Source organism: Pteropus medius, unplaced genomic scaffold (genome assembly GCF_902729225.1).
Source record: "Pteropus medius unplaced genomic scaffold, Ma_sr-lr_union100, whole genome shotgun sequence".
Taxonomy (NCBI): Eukaryota; Metazoa; Chordata; class Mammalia; order Chiroptera; family Pteropodidae; genus Pteropus; species Pteropus medius.
The window spans coordinates 8,180,642-8,197,926 of record NW_024349803.1 but is presented as its reverse complement, the minus strand read 5'-3'; the positions used below and the strand labels follow the sequence as shown (position 1 = coordinate 8,197,926).

General features: G+C 41.8%; 1 protein-coding gene across 3 annotated transcripts in view; it reads right to left on the bottom strand.

The window, feature by feature from the left end:
• The window catches only part of EPHB1 (EPH receptor B1), a 397,032-nt gene that overhangs the window by 35,046 nt on the left and 344,701 nt on the right, over nt 1-17,285 (bottom strand). For all 3 annotated transcript variants that reach the window (XM_039837214.1, XM_039837216.1, XM_039837215.1), the window contains 2 exons: nt 16,965-17,212; nt 8,824-9,039 (listed from right to left, as the gene is read on the bottom strand). In XM_039837214.1, the coding sequence (XP_039693148.1) occupies nt 8,824-9,039; nt 16,965-17,212 (464 nt within the window). The remainder of the gene's footprint in view (nt 1-8,823; nt 9,040-16,964; nt 17,213-17,285) is intronic.

The following is a 17,285-nucleotide window of genomic DNA, read 5'->3' as shown; positions in this document are numbered from 1 at the left end:
TGCACATTTCTGGGCCACCTCTCAGACACAGATCTGAAATTCTAGGGGTGAGGTCCAGAAAAATGTGCTTTAACAAGCTCTCCAGGAAGTTCTATGTAGAGGGAGGTATGAGAACTAGTTTCAATGGACACAATAATCTCAATTGCCTTTTCCCCCTGCTTTTTCCTGAGAAGTTTTCTTCAAAATTCTTCCACGGTGATCCTCTCACTAAGGCTCTCAACTTTCCTTTGTGAATTTTAACATTTCCTGGACTTCTCGAGGCTCTCTGCTTTATGGTTTTCTGTTTTGGAGTGGCTAGGAATAGGCAAAGTTACAGGATCTTTTTTGCCAGGTAGCCTTGAAAATGTACACCTGAGTGTGACTTGCTGCGGGGAAGATTCGGAGCCTAGAAAGCACTTGCAGCAGCATCTACAATGACTACATGAGCTGTGACCAGGGCAGGACTTGTACTGGGGGTTATTTTTACTTTATCACGTGGGGGGTCTTAAAAATTCTTACAAATCCCATTGTAAGGATGAGGAGACCAAAGACCAAATTTATAGAGCATAGTTCGAATCCAAGTCCTGCATTCTTCCTACCATGTTCAATGAATCATCTTGCCACACAAGAGTAAAACAGAGGTCTAGAGAGGGTTTTTCCGCCACCTTCCCAGCCCACACTGCTGAAGGCAGAGCTCAACCAGGCAGCATAATATCATATAATAATGGTCAAATTTTTTTGTGAAAGGAAAGGCCCTACAGATTTTATCATGGATGACCATTGTTTTGATGGACGCTCTCTTCCAGAAACACAGTGAATATGGAGGCTGCAGCTGAGACAACAATTCACAGGAATAATGGAGGAGGATAGGACAAGGGTCCTGCCTCCATGGTGACCTGGAATGACTGAAATTCATCACAGGGGGACAAGGCCTCCGCAGAGCACATGAGAGGCAAGCCTGATGTCCACTGACAGGTTCAGGATGAGCCACAGGGCCAGGTATTTGCAGAAATTGCCCTTGGGGAGAGGCTGTCCCTTGTCCCACAGGGAGTTTGTATATACCCTTCATGCTCAGTGCCCCCAGAGAGCAGTGCAGGATATTAGTCTGACACAGATGGGGAAGGTTCTAGAGGAGGTGGAACAGCTGAGCTGTCCCTGAGTAGTCCAGACAGCATAGCATGTTAGGAAGAGCTAGCGAAGGGACCAAGATCAAGGAAGGACAAGGGCGCAACCAGCAAATGACCTGAGAAGATGGTTTCTGCCTCCTGCTACGAGGGGCAGATACCCAAGAAACAGCTCTGTTTGAGGTTCACAGAGGGGGACAGAGCAGGGCAGAGAACATCAGCAAACATTAGAAAAGAGGAAGCAAGGAGCAGGAGGACGGGGAAGGCTTAGAAGGAAGCGAGCCTCAGAAGCAGCAGAAACACAGGGTGTGGGAGGACCCAGAAGCATGAGATGAGAGAAAGGAGCAGCAGCGAGAGTAAAGGGGAAGGGGCTGAGGGAGATCAGAGGCGCCTTGAAGACTGAGTGCAGTTCATGATAAAACAGGGAGGTCTGCAGGGAGCAGGGCCGAGGGAAGGCATAGAGCAAGGTTGGAGAATTTTCAGAGACAGCCTGGGGCTCTGAAGGATGGCAAAGTTGACACTACTTTAGCAGAAGAAACCTGGCAGAATACTAAGAAGGGAAGATTTTGCTCACAGAAAGAATGAATAGGGCCTCTTCCTACTGATCAGAAGAGAAAGCAAGCCATGCTGGAACAGCTTTGACTTAACCAGCAGAAAGCTGTCATCCAGAGAAGATTTATGGGATCCAAGTAGGGCTCTGTCCACCAAGGTGACCTGATAAAGGGTACAGATCAGGTTCGTGAATGTGTATGTGAACTCCAAATGCAAAGAGTTAATCAAGGATGTGGTACCTTTCCTGGTATGTGTGCACCTTCTTTTTCTCTTGGTAACGGGAGACAGAACCAGTAATAAGCAGATGTGACCTATGAAGTCAAACACATTGAAAACTGGTCTGTAATACAAGCGTGGTGTTATGGACTGAATGTGCATGTCCTCCCAAAATTTATATGTCAAAACCCTAACCCCCAGTGCGATAATGTTTGAAGGTGGGGCCTTTAGGATATAAATAGGTTTAGATGAGGTCATGAGGGTGGGAACCCCATAATGGATTAGTGTCCTTATAGGAAGAAGAAAAGAGACTAGAGCTTGCACTCCCTCCGACCCCCCCACCCTCTCCCTCTCTCTCTCTCTCTCTCTCTCTCTCTCTCTCTCTCTCTCTCTCTCTCTCTCTCAGTTTCCCATGTGAGGATACAGTGAGAAAGCTGCCATTTGCAAGCCAGGAAGAGGACTCTCACCAGGAACTAAATCTGCCAACATCTTGAACTTGGACTTTCCAGTCTCCAGAACTGTGAGAAATAAATGCCTGTTGTTTAAGCCACTTAGTCTCTGATATTTTGTTATAGCTGCCTGAGTAAACTAAGACACATGGAAATGTTAATTTGAATACCCATAAGAGTATTCAGAAATATATCTGCCAAAAAGAAAGTTGTGTATATCACACGGGTGTTAGAGCCCAGCTCATTTATCTGTCCCTCTTAAGGAATGGGAATGTTAGAGGCAGTTCTGACCTCCTGCCTAGTTTAGTGGGTTTATTTCAATCTCAAGAAAGCACAAAGGAACAAATTTTATCTGTTCATTATTCCAGGAGCCTCGTGGGAAGGAAATACTCCTGAAGCTAGATGTAGCAATTTAAAACGGAGAAGAAAGACCTGGGGGAAAGTATGGCAGAGAATTAAGACAGAATGAGAGATGAAGGTTTAGGACCAACTAGGAAAAACTAGAAAACTTTAATAGCTATTAATGATGTCTTCACTTATAAAGTAAAACAAGATGTAATAGAAGATTGTGATGTCAAAAAATCTTGAAAGAACTGCATGAAAGAGGAGTATTAAGATGGAGTAGAGCATTCTTAAGGTTTGTTTTATGACACTATTGGTTAAGGGTAATAAGCTGAAGGTTCCACTTTTGTTTGGAGGAGTATGCTTCTAACACATGGGGCCTCCAGCAAAAAACAGCAGAGGAGAAGAGAAGAGAAGAAAAGAGAAGAGAAGAGAACAGAAGAGAGAAAAACAAACAAACAAACAAACAAAAAAAACCAAAACTACCTGAGGACCAGAAACTGAACAGCAAGAGGAGAGTTTTATCTTTCGCAGTTGACAGGCATCACAGCCTATCCCTTAGCTAGAACTCCGGTGATTTAAAACCATCCCCTTTCTTGCTGGAGGAACCAAGGGAAGGAATTCAGGATAATCAGGGATGCTGAAGAGTTGGGGGAGAATCTCTGAAAACAAGAGAGCAAAGGAAAGGAAATCCTAGATTCTGGGTATAAACTTTTCCCGATTCTCTGGCTGATCCTTGAACCATACACGTATGAGACAGACTGAAAACCACAAGATCTGAAATCTGAACTGTTGCCCACTGCAGACAGGACAGAGTCTGTGGGTTTAGTCCAACCAAGTTACCTTCCTGCTAAATCAAAAACATCAACACTCTTTGGATCAATGTAACAGAAAATACCATCTTTACATTATAACATTCATAATGTACACAGTATAAAATTACTAGATATACAAAGAGCCAAAAGTGCTAAAAGAAAAAAAAAACAACTTATAAACCTAGAATTGTATATCCAGCAAAAATATCTTTAAGGAGAAGATGTGATCTATTTTCATGGGGAAAAACAGATGCCAACCCAAGGGCGACCCAAACTAAAACAGCTATTATACTTATGCTCAATGAGATAAAGAAAAATATGCTCATGATGAATAAAAAGATAAGACATCTCATCTGAGAATTAGAAAGTATAAAAGAAATATTAATAAGAAATTACAGTAGCTAGCATTAGTGTAATGGCTAGGTGGAGAGCCAGAGGAGAGAAAGAGCAATTAGGGGGATTATTTTATAAACTATATCAATGTCTAACCAATGTACTGTATACTTGAAATTAATAAAATAAATTTAAAAAAGAAATTATAGAATTAAAACATACGATATTAGAAAGTCACTAGAGAAACTTCTTTTTTTTTTTTTTAGCAGAATGAAGATGACAAATGAAAGAACTAATGAAGTTAAAGACGGATCTGAAGAATAGGGAGAAAAAGTTAAGGAAAATAATGGACAGAGGCTACAGAATCTGCGGGACAATTTCACTAGATCTACATATAAGTAATTGTAGTCCTAGAAGGAGAGCAAAAGGGACAGGAAAAAAGTATTTGAAGAATTGACTGAAAGCTTCCCAAATAATAGTGAGAGATAAATTTACAGATTTAAGAAGCTTGGAGAATCTCAAATAGGATACATTTTTTTGGGAGAAAGCATGTCCAGGCACATCATAGTTAAGCTAAAAACCAAAGATAATGAGAAAATCTTGAAAGCAGCTAGAGAAAAATCACACAATGTATCTATAACAGAATAATTTAAATAACTGCAGAATTCTCAACAGAAACTATGGCAACAAGAAGACAATGAAACATCTTTAAAGTGCTAAAAGAAAAAAAAAACAACTTATAAACCTAGAATTGTATATCCAGCAAAAATATTTTTAAGGAGTGAATGCAAAATATAGACATTTCTCTGATTAAGGAAAATAGGGAGAATTTATGGCCAGAAGGCCTGCATTACAAGAAATGCTAAAGGAAGTTTTTCAGACTGAAGGAATGATACCGGATAGAAACTCGGATCTTCAGGAGTGAAGGAAGAACAAGACAAATGGTAACTGTTTGAAGTTAGTAAAACATTTTCCTCTTAATATCTTTAAAGTACATATGACTGTTTAAAAAAAATTGTAAGATTGTCTTGTGGGACTTTTAATGTAAATACATGATGATTATAATGTAAAGGGCAGCAGGGGTGGGGGTGGTAAATGAACCTGTATGTTTTGATCAAGTTGTTGTTTTTACATTTTTACCTAACATGGTACAATATTAACCCTATGAAAAAATTTATTTAATATAAAATTTTATATATATAAATTTATATATATATAATTTTATTATATATATAAAATTTTATATATATATAAAATTTACATGGTTACTCTAGAATTTATATATATATATGTATGGTTACTCTAGAATTTATATATATATAAATATAAATATATATATATAAATTCTAGAGTAACCATACATATATATATATATATATATATAGAATTTATATATATATATATATATATATATATATAAATTCTAGAGTAACCATGTAAATTTATATATATATAAATTCTAGAGTAACCATGAAAAAATATAAAGAAGTAGTGGTGAAAAACCAATAGATAAATGAAAGTTAATAACCTGCCACCTCTGCCTGAAGATTGGGTAGAGGAGGGTACAATACTGCCTGGCCTCTGCTTGTATCACTCAAAGGCCAGCAGAGCCAGTTGGTGAAGATGGCAGCTGACTTGGACTCTAAAGACAATATTTTGCTGGGCCTTTGGGAAAAAAGGGGGAAAATAAAGAGAAACAGGCTTTCTGGGACATCATTAATGACCAATATTGGACAGGGGACCAGCAAACTGGGGCCAGAGAGAAAACCATGGTGCTCTGAGCACTGGACTGAGTCTGGAGACTTAGACTGAAGGGCCAAAGCTGCACTGACAAACTATGTGACCTCAAATAACTTGTTTACCTAAGAAAATTTTAATGTAAGGCATATTCAAATGGCGTTTTTGTCTCACATCATTATATAGGTGATTCAGGGTCATTAAAATGTTAGTCCTTCCAAAAGTAGAATAGAATTCCATTAAAAATCCAAAGGTGAGTGTATATGTATGTGTGCATGTTTTGGAACTAGACAAAGTGCTTTTAAAATGCACTTGAAAGAAAAAAATATTTGAGAAGTGCCAAGAAAATTTCTTTTTTAAAAAAAAAGAAGGAATGAAGGATAACTTACTTTACCCAAACAGTAAAATTCACTAAAATTAATATAATTAGAACAATACAGATAGTAAAACTTTCACTAAAGTTAATAATCAGAACAATACGGTTTGGCACACAAATCAATAAATAGATCAATGGAGTAAAATTGAGAATCAAAACATAGTTCATATAAGAAACATAATATACGACAAGGATAAAGTGTGATTCAATAAGAAATGGGTAATGTATTTAATAAATAGTACTGGCATAATGATCTACCCACCTGGACGAAAACAGAGCAAGAATATATACACTAGTACATATTCAAAAACAAATTTGAGAATTGCCTTTTTGTCTAAGAACAGGAGGATGGATAAATAAACAATGAATAGTACAATAAATAGAAACAAACTACTATTACAACAATATGAATGAATCTCACAAAGCAGCTAGATATAAAGAACATATACTGTGTGATTCTACTTAAGTGAAGTTCTAGAAGAGGCAAAAGAAACCTGTGGTTGAAGAAAAAATCAGAACAGTGTTTGCCTCTGGGTGTGAAGTGGGGGTGGAAATTTACTGGGGAGGGACATGAGCGAACTTCCCAGTGTGAGTGCAATGTTTTGTATCTTGAAAGGAATTTAGGTTACTTAGTTGTACGCATTTGTTAAAACTCTGTAAACACATACTTAAGATTTGTGAATTTCCTTATATGAGAATTTCACCTTAAACAAATACTTAACTATAAACAAATACTTAACTCTAGTTAAAGACATATACGTGGAAGTGGTTAAGGGTGATACGTATTGATGTCTGCGATTTATCTGGAAATGCATCAACAAAACAGGATGGAGTGATACATAGACAGAGGGATGGATCAGATGGATAGTCATATGATGAAGCAGACATAGCAAGATATTAATTCTAGAACTCAGGTGGTGGGTACATGGCTGTCCTCTGTTAAATTCTACTAAGTTCTTTGTATGCTTGAGATTTTTCAAAAATTTTGAGAAAAATAAATAAAGTTTAGCTGTATTAAATATTTAAATACAGAACGATAACCCAAATAAAATAAAGGAAATTTTAAAAAGCATTTTATAACGCTGGAGTGAAGAGAGCTTTTAAAACAAACCAGAAAACCCAGGAAGACATAGAAGAAAAAGATAGGTATTTTTGACGACATGAATATTAACTACTTTTAGAAGCCAAAAGATATCATAAACAGTATCAAAAGAACAATAGATGTTGGAGGCGGAACTAACTGTATCATGAGGCAGACAAAGGTTTAGCATCCCTAATATAAAAAGACTTCCTATACATTTCTTAAAAAACAGCAAATAATTTGATAGAAACATAGGTAAAGAACAAAGACGAGTCCCAGTAACTATGTGAAAAGACATTAATATCTCTAGCAGTCAGTTGAAAATGCAAATTAAAACAAAATGAGGTATCATTTTTCATCTTTGGATTGGCAAATTTTTCAATTGATCACCTCCAGTGCTGATGAGGATGCTGGAAGATAGGTACCATACACTCCTGGTGGAATGTGAATATTTACAAACTTTTAGAACAGTAACCTGTCAGTGAGAATACCCGAGAGACACACAAGATGCAGAGCGATAGCCATAGTATTATTCCATTTTTATAAAATCAAAATTTTCAAATTTCGAACAAAGGAAAATGTGCCAAGAGACATACCTAACTGTTGAAATGGATGCTTCGGACAGGGGTTGGTAAACTATGGCCTAAGTACCAAATCTGGCCGATCACCCGGCTTTTTATAATTCATGAGCTAAGAATGGTGCTGATACCTTTTTAGAGGGTTGCATTTTAAATGGTTATGTAATTTTCTACATAATATTCTCATCTTGCCCGTTGGCCAGCAAAGCTTAAAATATTTACTATATGGCCTTTTGGTTTACTGACCCTTGCTTCAGGGCAATGTAGTTTCTTAGTTATCCTTTTCCTCTTATTTGTCCGTATTGTTTTCATTTTTATAATAATCATGTATTACCTTTGCAAGTTTAAAGAAAATAGGTAGGTAGGTAACAGGTAGGTAGGTAGATCAATCACTGTGGATGCTGTTGCAAATGGTCATAGAAGACAAGAGAAAGTCAGGGGAACTAGTTGGAAGCTACTGTAACAGTCGAGGTGAAAGAAAATGGTACTTTGAAATAGGATGGGAGCAGAGTGATGGAAAGAACCAGGTTTAATAAGAACCTATAGGAGTTATCGAAGGATTGGACATGGACAGTGAGGCACAGAGAAAAATTAAGACTGATTCCTAGGTTTCAGTCATTAGTGTGGGTAAGATGGAGAGAGTGGGTAAGAAAACTTGGAGAGAAAAGTGCTCTCTTTTGGACTTGTGGAAGTTCTAAATGGAATTGTGTGAACTAAGCGGTTGGCCACAGATGATTAGAGTCGCTTGGGATTTGCAGGACAGCGGGGTGGGGGCGGGGGGAGGTGGTGAGCAGGAAACACAAAATTAAGAGTATTCATGAGGTAGATGGTACTTAAAGCTATTTGGAAGCAATGGAAAGGGAGAAGAGAAGGAGAGCGAGTCTACCTGGTGACAGAGTGCCAACCCAGCAGGTGCCTGCTCCCTACTGACAGAAGTCTCTGATGTCACTGTCTAACTGTTTGGATGCCCCCAAATGATCTGTTCCAGAATGCTTGCTTCCCATTGGCTTCAGAGTAGACACTGACCCTTCCTCATAGCCTGTACCCAAATCCCTGTCTGGTTGTCCAGTTGCTATTGTTTCTCTCAGATGGGTGGAGCTCTCAGAACCTGGCTCCCCCATTGGAAAAGATGAGTCAGGTCCCAGTCACTCCCAATATGGCCCTGCCATAGGTTCCCAGAGATGTGCAGCTACCTTCTACTCATGCCATCCTTTTACCTGAAAATACCAAGAAGGACTCACCAAAGAGCTAGTGTAGGTGGGGTCTGAGGTGTCATCCTGGAGGTAGCGGGAAAGGCCAAAGTCAGACACCTTGCAGACCAGGTTACTGTTGACCAGAATGTTCCTAGCAGCCAGGTCCCGGTGCACGTAGTTCATCTCGGCCAGGTACTTCATGCCAGCGGCAATGCCCCTGAGCATCCCCACCAGCTGGATGACCGTGAACTGTCCATCATTTTGCTGTAATAAGACACAAGGGGCATCGGGATCAAGATGGGCTTCAGCAGTTAAACGAAAGTTGAGGTGCCATGGCCTTGCTGCTTGTCAGCCTCTGTCAGCACTGGGCAAAGCAGCTCACTGCCTCCTCCCTCCCTCACGGCCATCTTCATCCCTCTCCTTGAATGCTCTCTCTTTTCCTTGCCAAATCCTGTCAATTTCATCTCCAAATTACATCTCAAACACATCCACTTCTCTCTTTCTCCACTGCCACCATCCTAACCAAGTCATTGTCATCCATCACCTATAACAGCTTCTCTGCACCTGCCTCCTGCCATCCATTCTCCATACCAGCAGTGCCCAACAGTTTTGGCACCAGGGACTGGTGCTCCTGTGAGAATCTAATGCCTGATGATCTGAGGTGGAGCTGAGGCGGTGATGCTAGCACTGGGGAGCAGCTGCAAATACAAATGAAGCTTTGCTCACTTGCCCACCACTCGCCTTCTGCTGTGTGGCCCAGTTCCTAACAGGCCACAGACCGGTACCAGTCTGTAGCCAGGGTTTGGGGTTGGAGACCCCTGCTCTATACAACAGCTAAAGCCCTCTTTGCAAGACATAAATTAGGCATGTCACTCCCTGGCTTAAAGCTCTCTAATAACCTCTCATTGCATTAAGAAAAAGCTCCAAACTCCTTAGCATGGCTCACGAGATCCCAGGGGATCAGCTAGTGCCTCACCTTATACCAATGTATCCCTCGCATCTGTGCTAAAGCCACAGCGACTGGCATCTTTTCAATCCTTTGCCAAGCTAAGCTCTTCCTGCCTTAGGGAACTTACACATGCCATTCTCTCGCTTTTCCCCCACAATCGACACCTACTTGCCCTTCAGGTCTCCACTTAATGTGGTTTCCTCAGAGAGGATGTCTCTGTAACTAGTCTCCACCTCCAAAAATAATTAGCACTTTCTTACTACTATTTTTCAGTGTATACTCTTGTTTTTCTATTCTTAGCACATATCGCAAGTTTTAGTTGTGTGTGCACGTGTGTGTATCTGCCCGTCTGTCTGTGTCTGCTACTCAACTCTAAGCTCTTTAAGGATTAGAATCCTCCCTCCGTGGTCACCACTGTACTCCCAGTGTTGAGAACATTAATGTAGTTAGAAAGAGCTCAATAAACATGTACTGAATGAATGACTGGTATATCTCCCTGTTTCAAGAATTAAATGTTAAAGCATCTTCCTGGAGTACTAGCAGGGCTGTCAGCCTTGACACTGTGATAATCATACCAACCTCATAGGGATCCGTGGTGCAGGAGAAAGGCACACATGGTGTCTGGCACGTGGACCTTCCTCATGAACGGGAGCTACTGCTGCATCTCCTCATGCTGACCTGCAGTGCTGCCCTCTCTCCAATCATGAGTGGGCTGTTTCTTGGGTGGATGCCCTCCTCAATGGTTAGATGACAGACTCCTTAGTGAATAAATCTGTGCCATCCCACTGCCTCCCCAAAGTCTCTGGGTCTTGGGTCTGCACACACTGGTTAAATCAGTGGACTCTGGGCCATGCTGCTAAGAACACATTTTCCCATCTAGTCCAGCCCCAGCTGCTCCCCAAAGGGCTCTGAGTTGTCTTCTGTACATAGAGCATGGCCCAGGCACTGAAATGCTCAAACTGGGGGAGACGTGGGAGGAGGCGGACCCCCAGAGTCCAGTCTAGTTACCTGAACACAGGTCTTAGGCAAGACAGTCACTCCCTTTGCCCCACTGTCCTCATGTGAAATGCAGAAAGCATAAACAGTTTAAGGAGCTCCCATTTATTGAGTACCTACTGTGTGTGATACAATATACAAGGTACTCACATGAATTATCTCAGTTAAATATGTATGGAGCACATCATTTATGCATGTGCTTCTGCAAAAGCATTTTCTATGCAAAAACAACTATGGAAAAATAAAAGAACTGTTATAAAACTACGCTGTTTACTAGAGAAAATCCCAACCGTCGAAAAGTCTAACAACGATAACATAAATTATTGAAGACTCTATTCCTCATGCAAGATTGCAAGCCTGGGTCTGTGTTCCAAGGTTTTGCCCCCCGATGAGTTGGAGGAGTGAAGCAAACTGACGCTCCCCCACTCCTTTCTGAGATCCCTACCGAGGAGGAGCCCCAAACACACTGGAATTGACACACCTCCAAATGCTAGGCTTTTTCTAACTTAAACCATAACCACCTTTCACCGTCCCAGAACGCGTTCTCCACAATATTTTCTTCTCACCAACTCCAAAAGAAAGTGCAGAGCTTCTTTTGGGAAACTCTGATTGGCTCTCAGCACATGGTACCTGCCTGTGAAAGCTGGATGTGCCATTGAGTTATGTAAATTCTCCTTCTTACTAATGAACTTCAGTCGGCACATCCTCAAGAATTAGCCAGGCTTTTGCTAGCACCATTCCTTTTCTCTAAGTAGGTCTCTGGGGATCTGCCTCTCCAGAAAGCTGTCATGCAACTTTTATGTATTAGAAACTGTATCTCAGCCTAATGTCACAAGGGTCATATTTTAGCAGTTCGGTTTGTTACTTCCTCTTCATGAGTGTAGACGACAATGCTGTTGAAAACGAATGTCTCCCTAAAGAAGCCAGCTTGTATATAGAAGTCGGGAGGGGCCCTGGTGGTAGCTGTAAATGACGTCGAGAAGAGCAATGTTGAATGAATGTACAGCAATGTATCTTTGTTTCTACTTTAAGTCGTTTAAGTCTTCATAGACCTGCTTTATTATTTGATTTGTTTTAAAATTTAAATCAGTCATCCTTAGAGTTTCTAGGGTAAACAAGGGTAAAAAAGTGATTAAAAGTCCAGGCTTTGGAGCTAGGCAGACCTGGGTTGGACTGAGGCTCTGCTGCTCACTAGCTGCATGCTCATGGCCAAGATATTTAATCTCCAGGGCAGTGATTTCCACATCTCTAAAGAACATAGTGTCCATTCTTCATAGGATTGTGGTGTGGTTAAATGAGATGATACATTTGAAAAGGGCTTAGCTTGGTGACCAGTGAACACTAAGATAGAACAATGATTGCTGGTATTATCCGTAAGGCCACAATGTCTCACAAATCAGCTCTCCTATGTACCTTTGCTGCCTGGTGAGGGAGACTGAGGAAACCTGGGGCCAGAACTGCAGATTCTCCGTGGCTGCCTGGGTGTGTGTGGGAGATGCCCTAAGACCACTGACCTTGGAAAACCCAGTTCACAAGGCATTCCAAGCTCAAGAGGTTGGTATCTATAATAATCCCTCCCCACAACAGTAGTAGTATAGATTGGAAACTAATGATGCAGGCCTGAAGTTTGGATCAATGAATCAACAGACTTTGATTTCTTCCATTACTTGACTTTTGAATGGCAAGTCATACCTCAGATATGTTTTGATCCTTAAAATTGGTTCTATGAAATGCAAGCAATAGTATATTGTGTTTTTTGGAGAAGATACAGGAAGTCCAGAGAGTTTAAGCGATCAGCCTTAAATCACTATGTGTGGTTTTGGCTTATCACAAGAATCTAAGTCCAGAACAGCAAATTACATCGCCACTGACACTCCATTTCTGATCAATTGGCAATGGCTTTCTCAAAGGCTGTGTAGAGAAGGTTGTATGTAAGTTTCACAGGAAAAGAAGCCGTGCTTGGTTAATGATGTCTGCCATGGCCATAGAAATAAAAAGTAGAGACATTTGTAGCACATGTGTGCTATCCTTATCTGACTCTTAACTCCTATCCAGTAACCTTTTCCATTGGAATATATTGCCTTTTCTATAGTCAACGCATTTTCTTTAGGATCAGCACAGAATCACATATCATAAGATAGGGTCATGCCTGTTGAATTCATAATCTTGGTGAAACTTAAAGATATAAACCTATTAAGATTTTCTGACACATTCAATTGTTTTATGTTCAGTTCATGGTGTAACTCCCCAGGAAGAATTTCCAGATATAAGAATATCGCCATATAAAATAAACAAGACAAAAAAAAAAAAGATTTTTTAGTGACTTTGAAAAAAGATCTGTCATGCTGAGCACACAGTAAAAACATAGCACATAGAAGAAATAGTCTTGGTGAAGTGATTTAAACTTTCTTCCTTTCTGCTGAAATTGCTTTTCTGCAAATTCACTGAAGCCACTTGCTGGTCCTTTTATTAGACAGGAAGGATTTAGGTATTTCAACTTTCATTGACAAATCCACCTCAGGAAATGAAACCCTTATTTGATTTGTTTGAAGAGAATGAATCATAGATTTTTTTTTTTAACTGAAAGAGACCTTTCAAGATCATCCAGCTCAATGCCTTTAGTTTATAGATTGGGAAATTGAGTTAACAGATTTGTTCAAGGCCACAGGGTGAGTCATAGCAGAGCCCAAAACAGAACCTTGGTCTCAAGACTTCCAATCTGGTGTTCCCTTCCTGACATCTGGGTTGCTGTTGTCTAGCTTCAGCCCATGAATGAGTTTCCTGATGAGAAATGTCTCCATTTGACATTGTTAAGTGCCCTCCAAGAGTCTTCCAGTTATGACCATCTGTGAATGAACCAGCAGTCACCAAAAAACCAAGCTTTAGGCACAAAAGCCTTACAGAGAATGTCAACCTTCTGGCTAAGGCATGGGACATTGATGAGGTTCAGGGGTTGTTTCTAAGGTTTTGGGAGACACATCAGAGTAAATCCCCTGAATTTGAGGGCCAAGAAAAAAGTGTTTAATTATGAATTTGCATACTATGTAATCCATGGCATAGACATTTTAAAAAATGAATAATAATGAACCCATTGAATGTTTGATTAAAGAATAATGGTGTTTCCAATTCTTCTAGAATGTGAGGGGTCCTAAGTCCTGCAATAGGAGAGGGGCAGTGAGTAGACAGTGAGAAGCCACGTCTGATGTTCTCACTAGATCCCTGTGTCCAGAGCCTCTCAGATGCTGACATAGAACTGGAGCTGTGGCCACTCCCCAAAGATGCCACAACCAGTGTGGAAGGACCAGTTGGAGGGGACGAAACAGCTGCACAAATTAAGGACTAACCCTTTTCCTTTCTTTTCTGAATAATGATCCTAAAATTATTTTACTTCCCAGAAGATGGACCCTATAGAACTAAATTGATGACCTACTTTTTGATTTTATCAAGCAGCAGATACATCAATTAATGTTGCTATGCTCCAGGGTTTGGTAGTAAGGTTGAAATTAGATTTATAGATTACCTGCCTCCATGCCGCGCGAGGAGTCAGAAACGCTTCATTTCCCCTCTCCTCCTGGCACCGCCTGCTCCGGCCGCTCGTTTCTTGCCATCCTTTCTCCTCGGTTTTCCTGTGCTTCGCTCTTGCCCCTAGCTTTTCTCTCTCTGCCTGGGCCTCATCATCATAAAAAATACTGGTGTCCAACATGCCCGCATGCTCTGGGTCCCAAATGGAAACAGCCCAGTGCAGAGCAACAATGTGGGGCTCTGATTTCCCCCAGGCTTCTGGGAATGAATCTCCTTGCTTCCCTGCATGGTCCAGGGAGAGAGTCTGATCACAGTGGCTGGATCATGTTGTGACTCTGTGAAGTACAGTCAGGTGACATGTAGGAAATAAATGATTCCTGAAAGGGTCCGGAGGCTGGTTCCAGAAAACGCTTTTTCTTCTCACATCACCTTCTAGTCACTTTTATTTGACTGTCTTCACGAGAGCTCTGATCATGAATGAATGCCCCCCGGAAAAGCATGGTCCATACCCTGCTCTGACGTGAGAGGTCTGGCTACAAGGACAAGAGACCAGGCTCACTCAGGATGACAACATTTTTCCTGCCATTCTGGCATATTTTTGTCCCAGAGATGGTTCTTTGCATTTTTCATTGAACCAGCATTTACTCGGCACTCACTGTGCTTGCTAGGTACTGCTGTGTCCAAATACAAAGCATAACCCCTACTTTTAAGGACTCTGTGTCAGGAAAAGCACATGGAGCCCCATAATCTACATCTGTTGTGCCCCCGACTCCACCAAAAATAAAAAAGAAAATGCTACTGCCTAATGACCCAGAGGAGGCAAAAAGTGTGTACCTGCCCTGGAAAGTTTATTTCAATGCTGTGCAAATAGAACTTCTAGACGAGTCCCCCAGCCACCCTTCCACCTTGCAGTCCTTAAGCTCAATGCCTCCACGCAGCTGCTGACAGATTACCAAAAAGGCCACGTTAACTTTGGCCTTTGAATACACTGTTCCATTGTTTCATCAGCCTACCCGTCCACTCCCCTACCTGTCTGGCAAATTCCTCGTTCTCCATATCAGATAAATTCTCTTTCCCTTTTGAAGCCTTCCCTGGCTTTTCCAGGAAGATTTCAGTTCTTTCCTTAGGATACCTCTGTACTCCATGCATGAAACAGAAAGTCTAATATAAGCAGATGCTTTCTGGAAGTTTTGGATACTAAGGCGCTCAGGGCAGGAACCTCTGTAGCATGTTGCATTCTCTAAAATGGACATAAAAGGACCTCCCCTCCCTTATGGGTAGGAAGATATCAGGTTGCTGTCCTTCATCAAAATATGGGGCCTGTTTCCTCCTCTTGAATCTAGTGGGCCATTACTGGGATTGAAGTGATGCTGTGTGACTTTTGAGGCCAAGTTACAAAACAGATACAGCTTCTGCCTTATCACCTGGGGATGCTTACTTATTTGGGGGACCAGTTTGCTGCGAGGAAGCCCAAGCAGGCCACATGGAGAGTTGCCATCTGACACTGAGCATCAACCACAAGACACATGAGTGACGAGGCTTTGGATAATTCCAGGCCCCAGCCCTTGAGCTGTCCCAGCGACACCACATGAAACAGAAATATCCCTGCCGGGCCCTGCCCAAAGTGCAGATTCATGAGCAAAATAAATCATGGTTGTGCTAAGCCACTAAAGTCTTGGAGTGATTTGTTACATAGCATTAGAGCAATGTCTCTTTCATCTCTATAGGCACGGCACCCAGCGCAGGGCATAACCAGAGCAGTCATCCCAGGAATGGTTCAACGACTGACTGTACAAATGATCCTTTGATCTGCAGCTACAGCTACTGTTTGACAGCTCTGGTGACATGCATAGTCTGCTTCTTGGTATCACCCTGAAGTCTTTGCTCAGAAGACCCTGCCCTAGACCCCTGTACCCTTTGCTCTCAGGCTCCCCTGTGATCCCCAGCTGAGCCTTTTGTCAAAGGCAGGCCTTGCTTCCTGGCCTTTGGTCAGTCAGCTTCCACTCCCCAGACATCAGCATTATGGCCATTCTCACTTACCCCTTCTCTGAATAGTTCTTTGATACCCCATAGAAATGAAAATAGTTCCAATGTGGCTCCATTTGGGCACACTAACAATGATCTTTTATAGAGCCCGCAGCCATAGGCCTTCAGGTACCCCCACCTGTGCTTCAGGTTGGGTAGAAATCACATTCTTCATCGACCCCAGAAAAGACTGGTCGATGCTGGTGACTAAGTCTTCCTCTTTCCTGCCCAGAGCACCTCCTCAGAGGGCAGGTGGCCCAGGCATCAGAAAAGGGCAATTTGTTTTTATCTCAAATGCTGAGAGCTTGCTGGGAGGGGAGGGTGGCTGTGCTGGGAAAAGGCAGAGATGGCCACGGGTGTCTGCATGAATCAAACAGGGCTATGTGGCAGTTGAAAGTCTCTTCAATCTCCATGATTCATACAGATGCCGATGGCCATTCTTTGTCCCTCTCTCTTCATTCTTAATCATCTAGCAAACATTTACCATGCCATCATCCTACTGAAGGGTCCACAAGCTCTTCGTTCTTTTCTTTTAGCAACAAATCGGTTAACCCTGAGAACATCTCCAATATGCACCCACATTTCATCGGGTGATTCCTGAATGGCAGGTTCTCATCATGCAGACACTTATGTTCAGCCGTCATTCTCCAGCGTCCCACCAGTGCTAACACCATCCATGCCCCTGGACTGCTCTTACCCTGAGGAAAGAATCCAAGGCGCCATTCTCCATGAACTCCGTGATGATCATGACCGGCCGACTCTTGGTAACCACGCCCTCCAGGCGAATGATGTTGGGGTGGTCAAACTGGCCCATGATGCTCGCCTCGCTCAGAAAGTCCCGACGCTGCTTCTCTGAGTAGCCAGCCTTCAGCGTCTTAATGGCCACATAGATTTCCCTCTTGCCTGGAAGTTTCAAACGCCCCTTGTACACCTCTCCAAACTCTCCTGTAACAAGAATGCGATTATTACCTGCTCCCTTCTTGGTCTGTGGAACCACATGGGGAGGCAGCTTATCAAG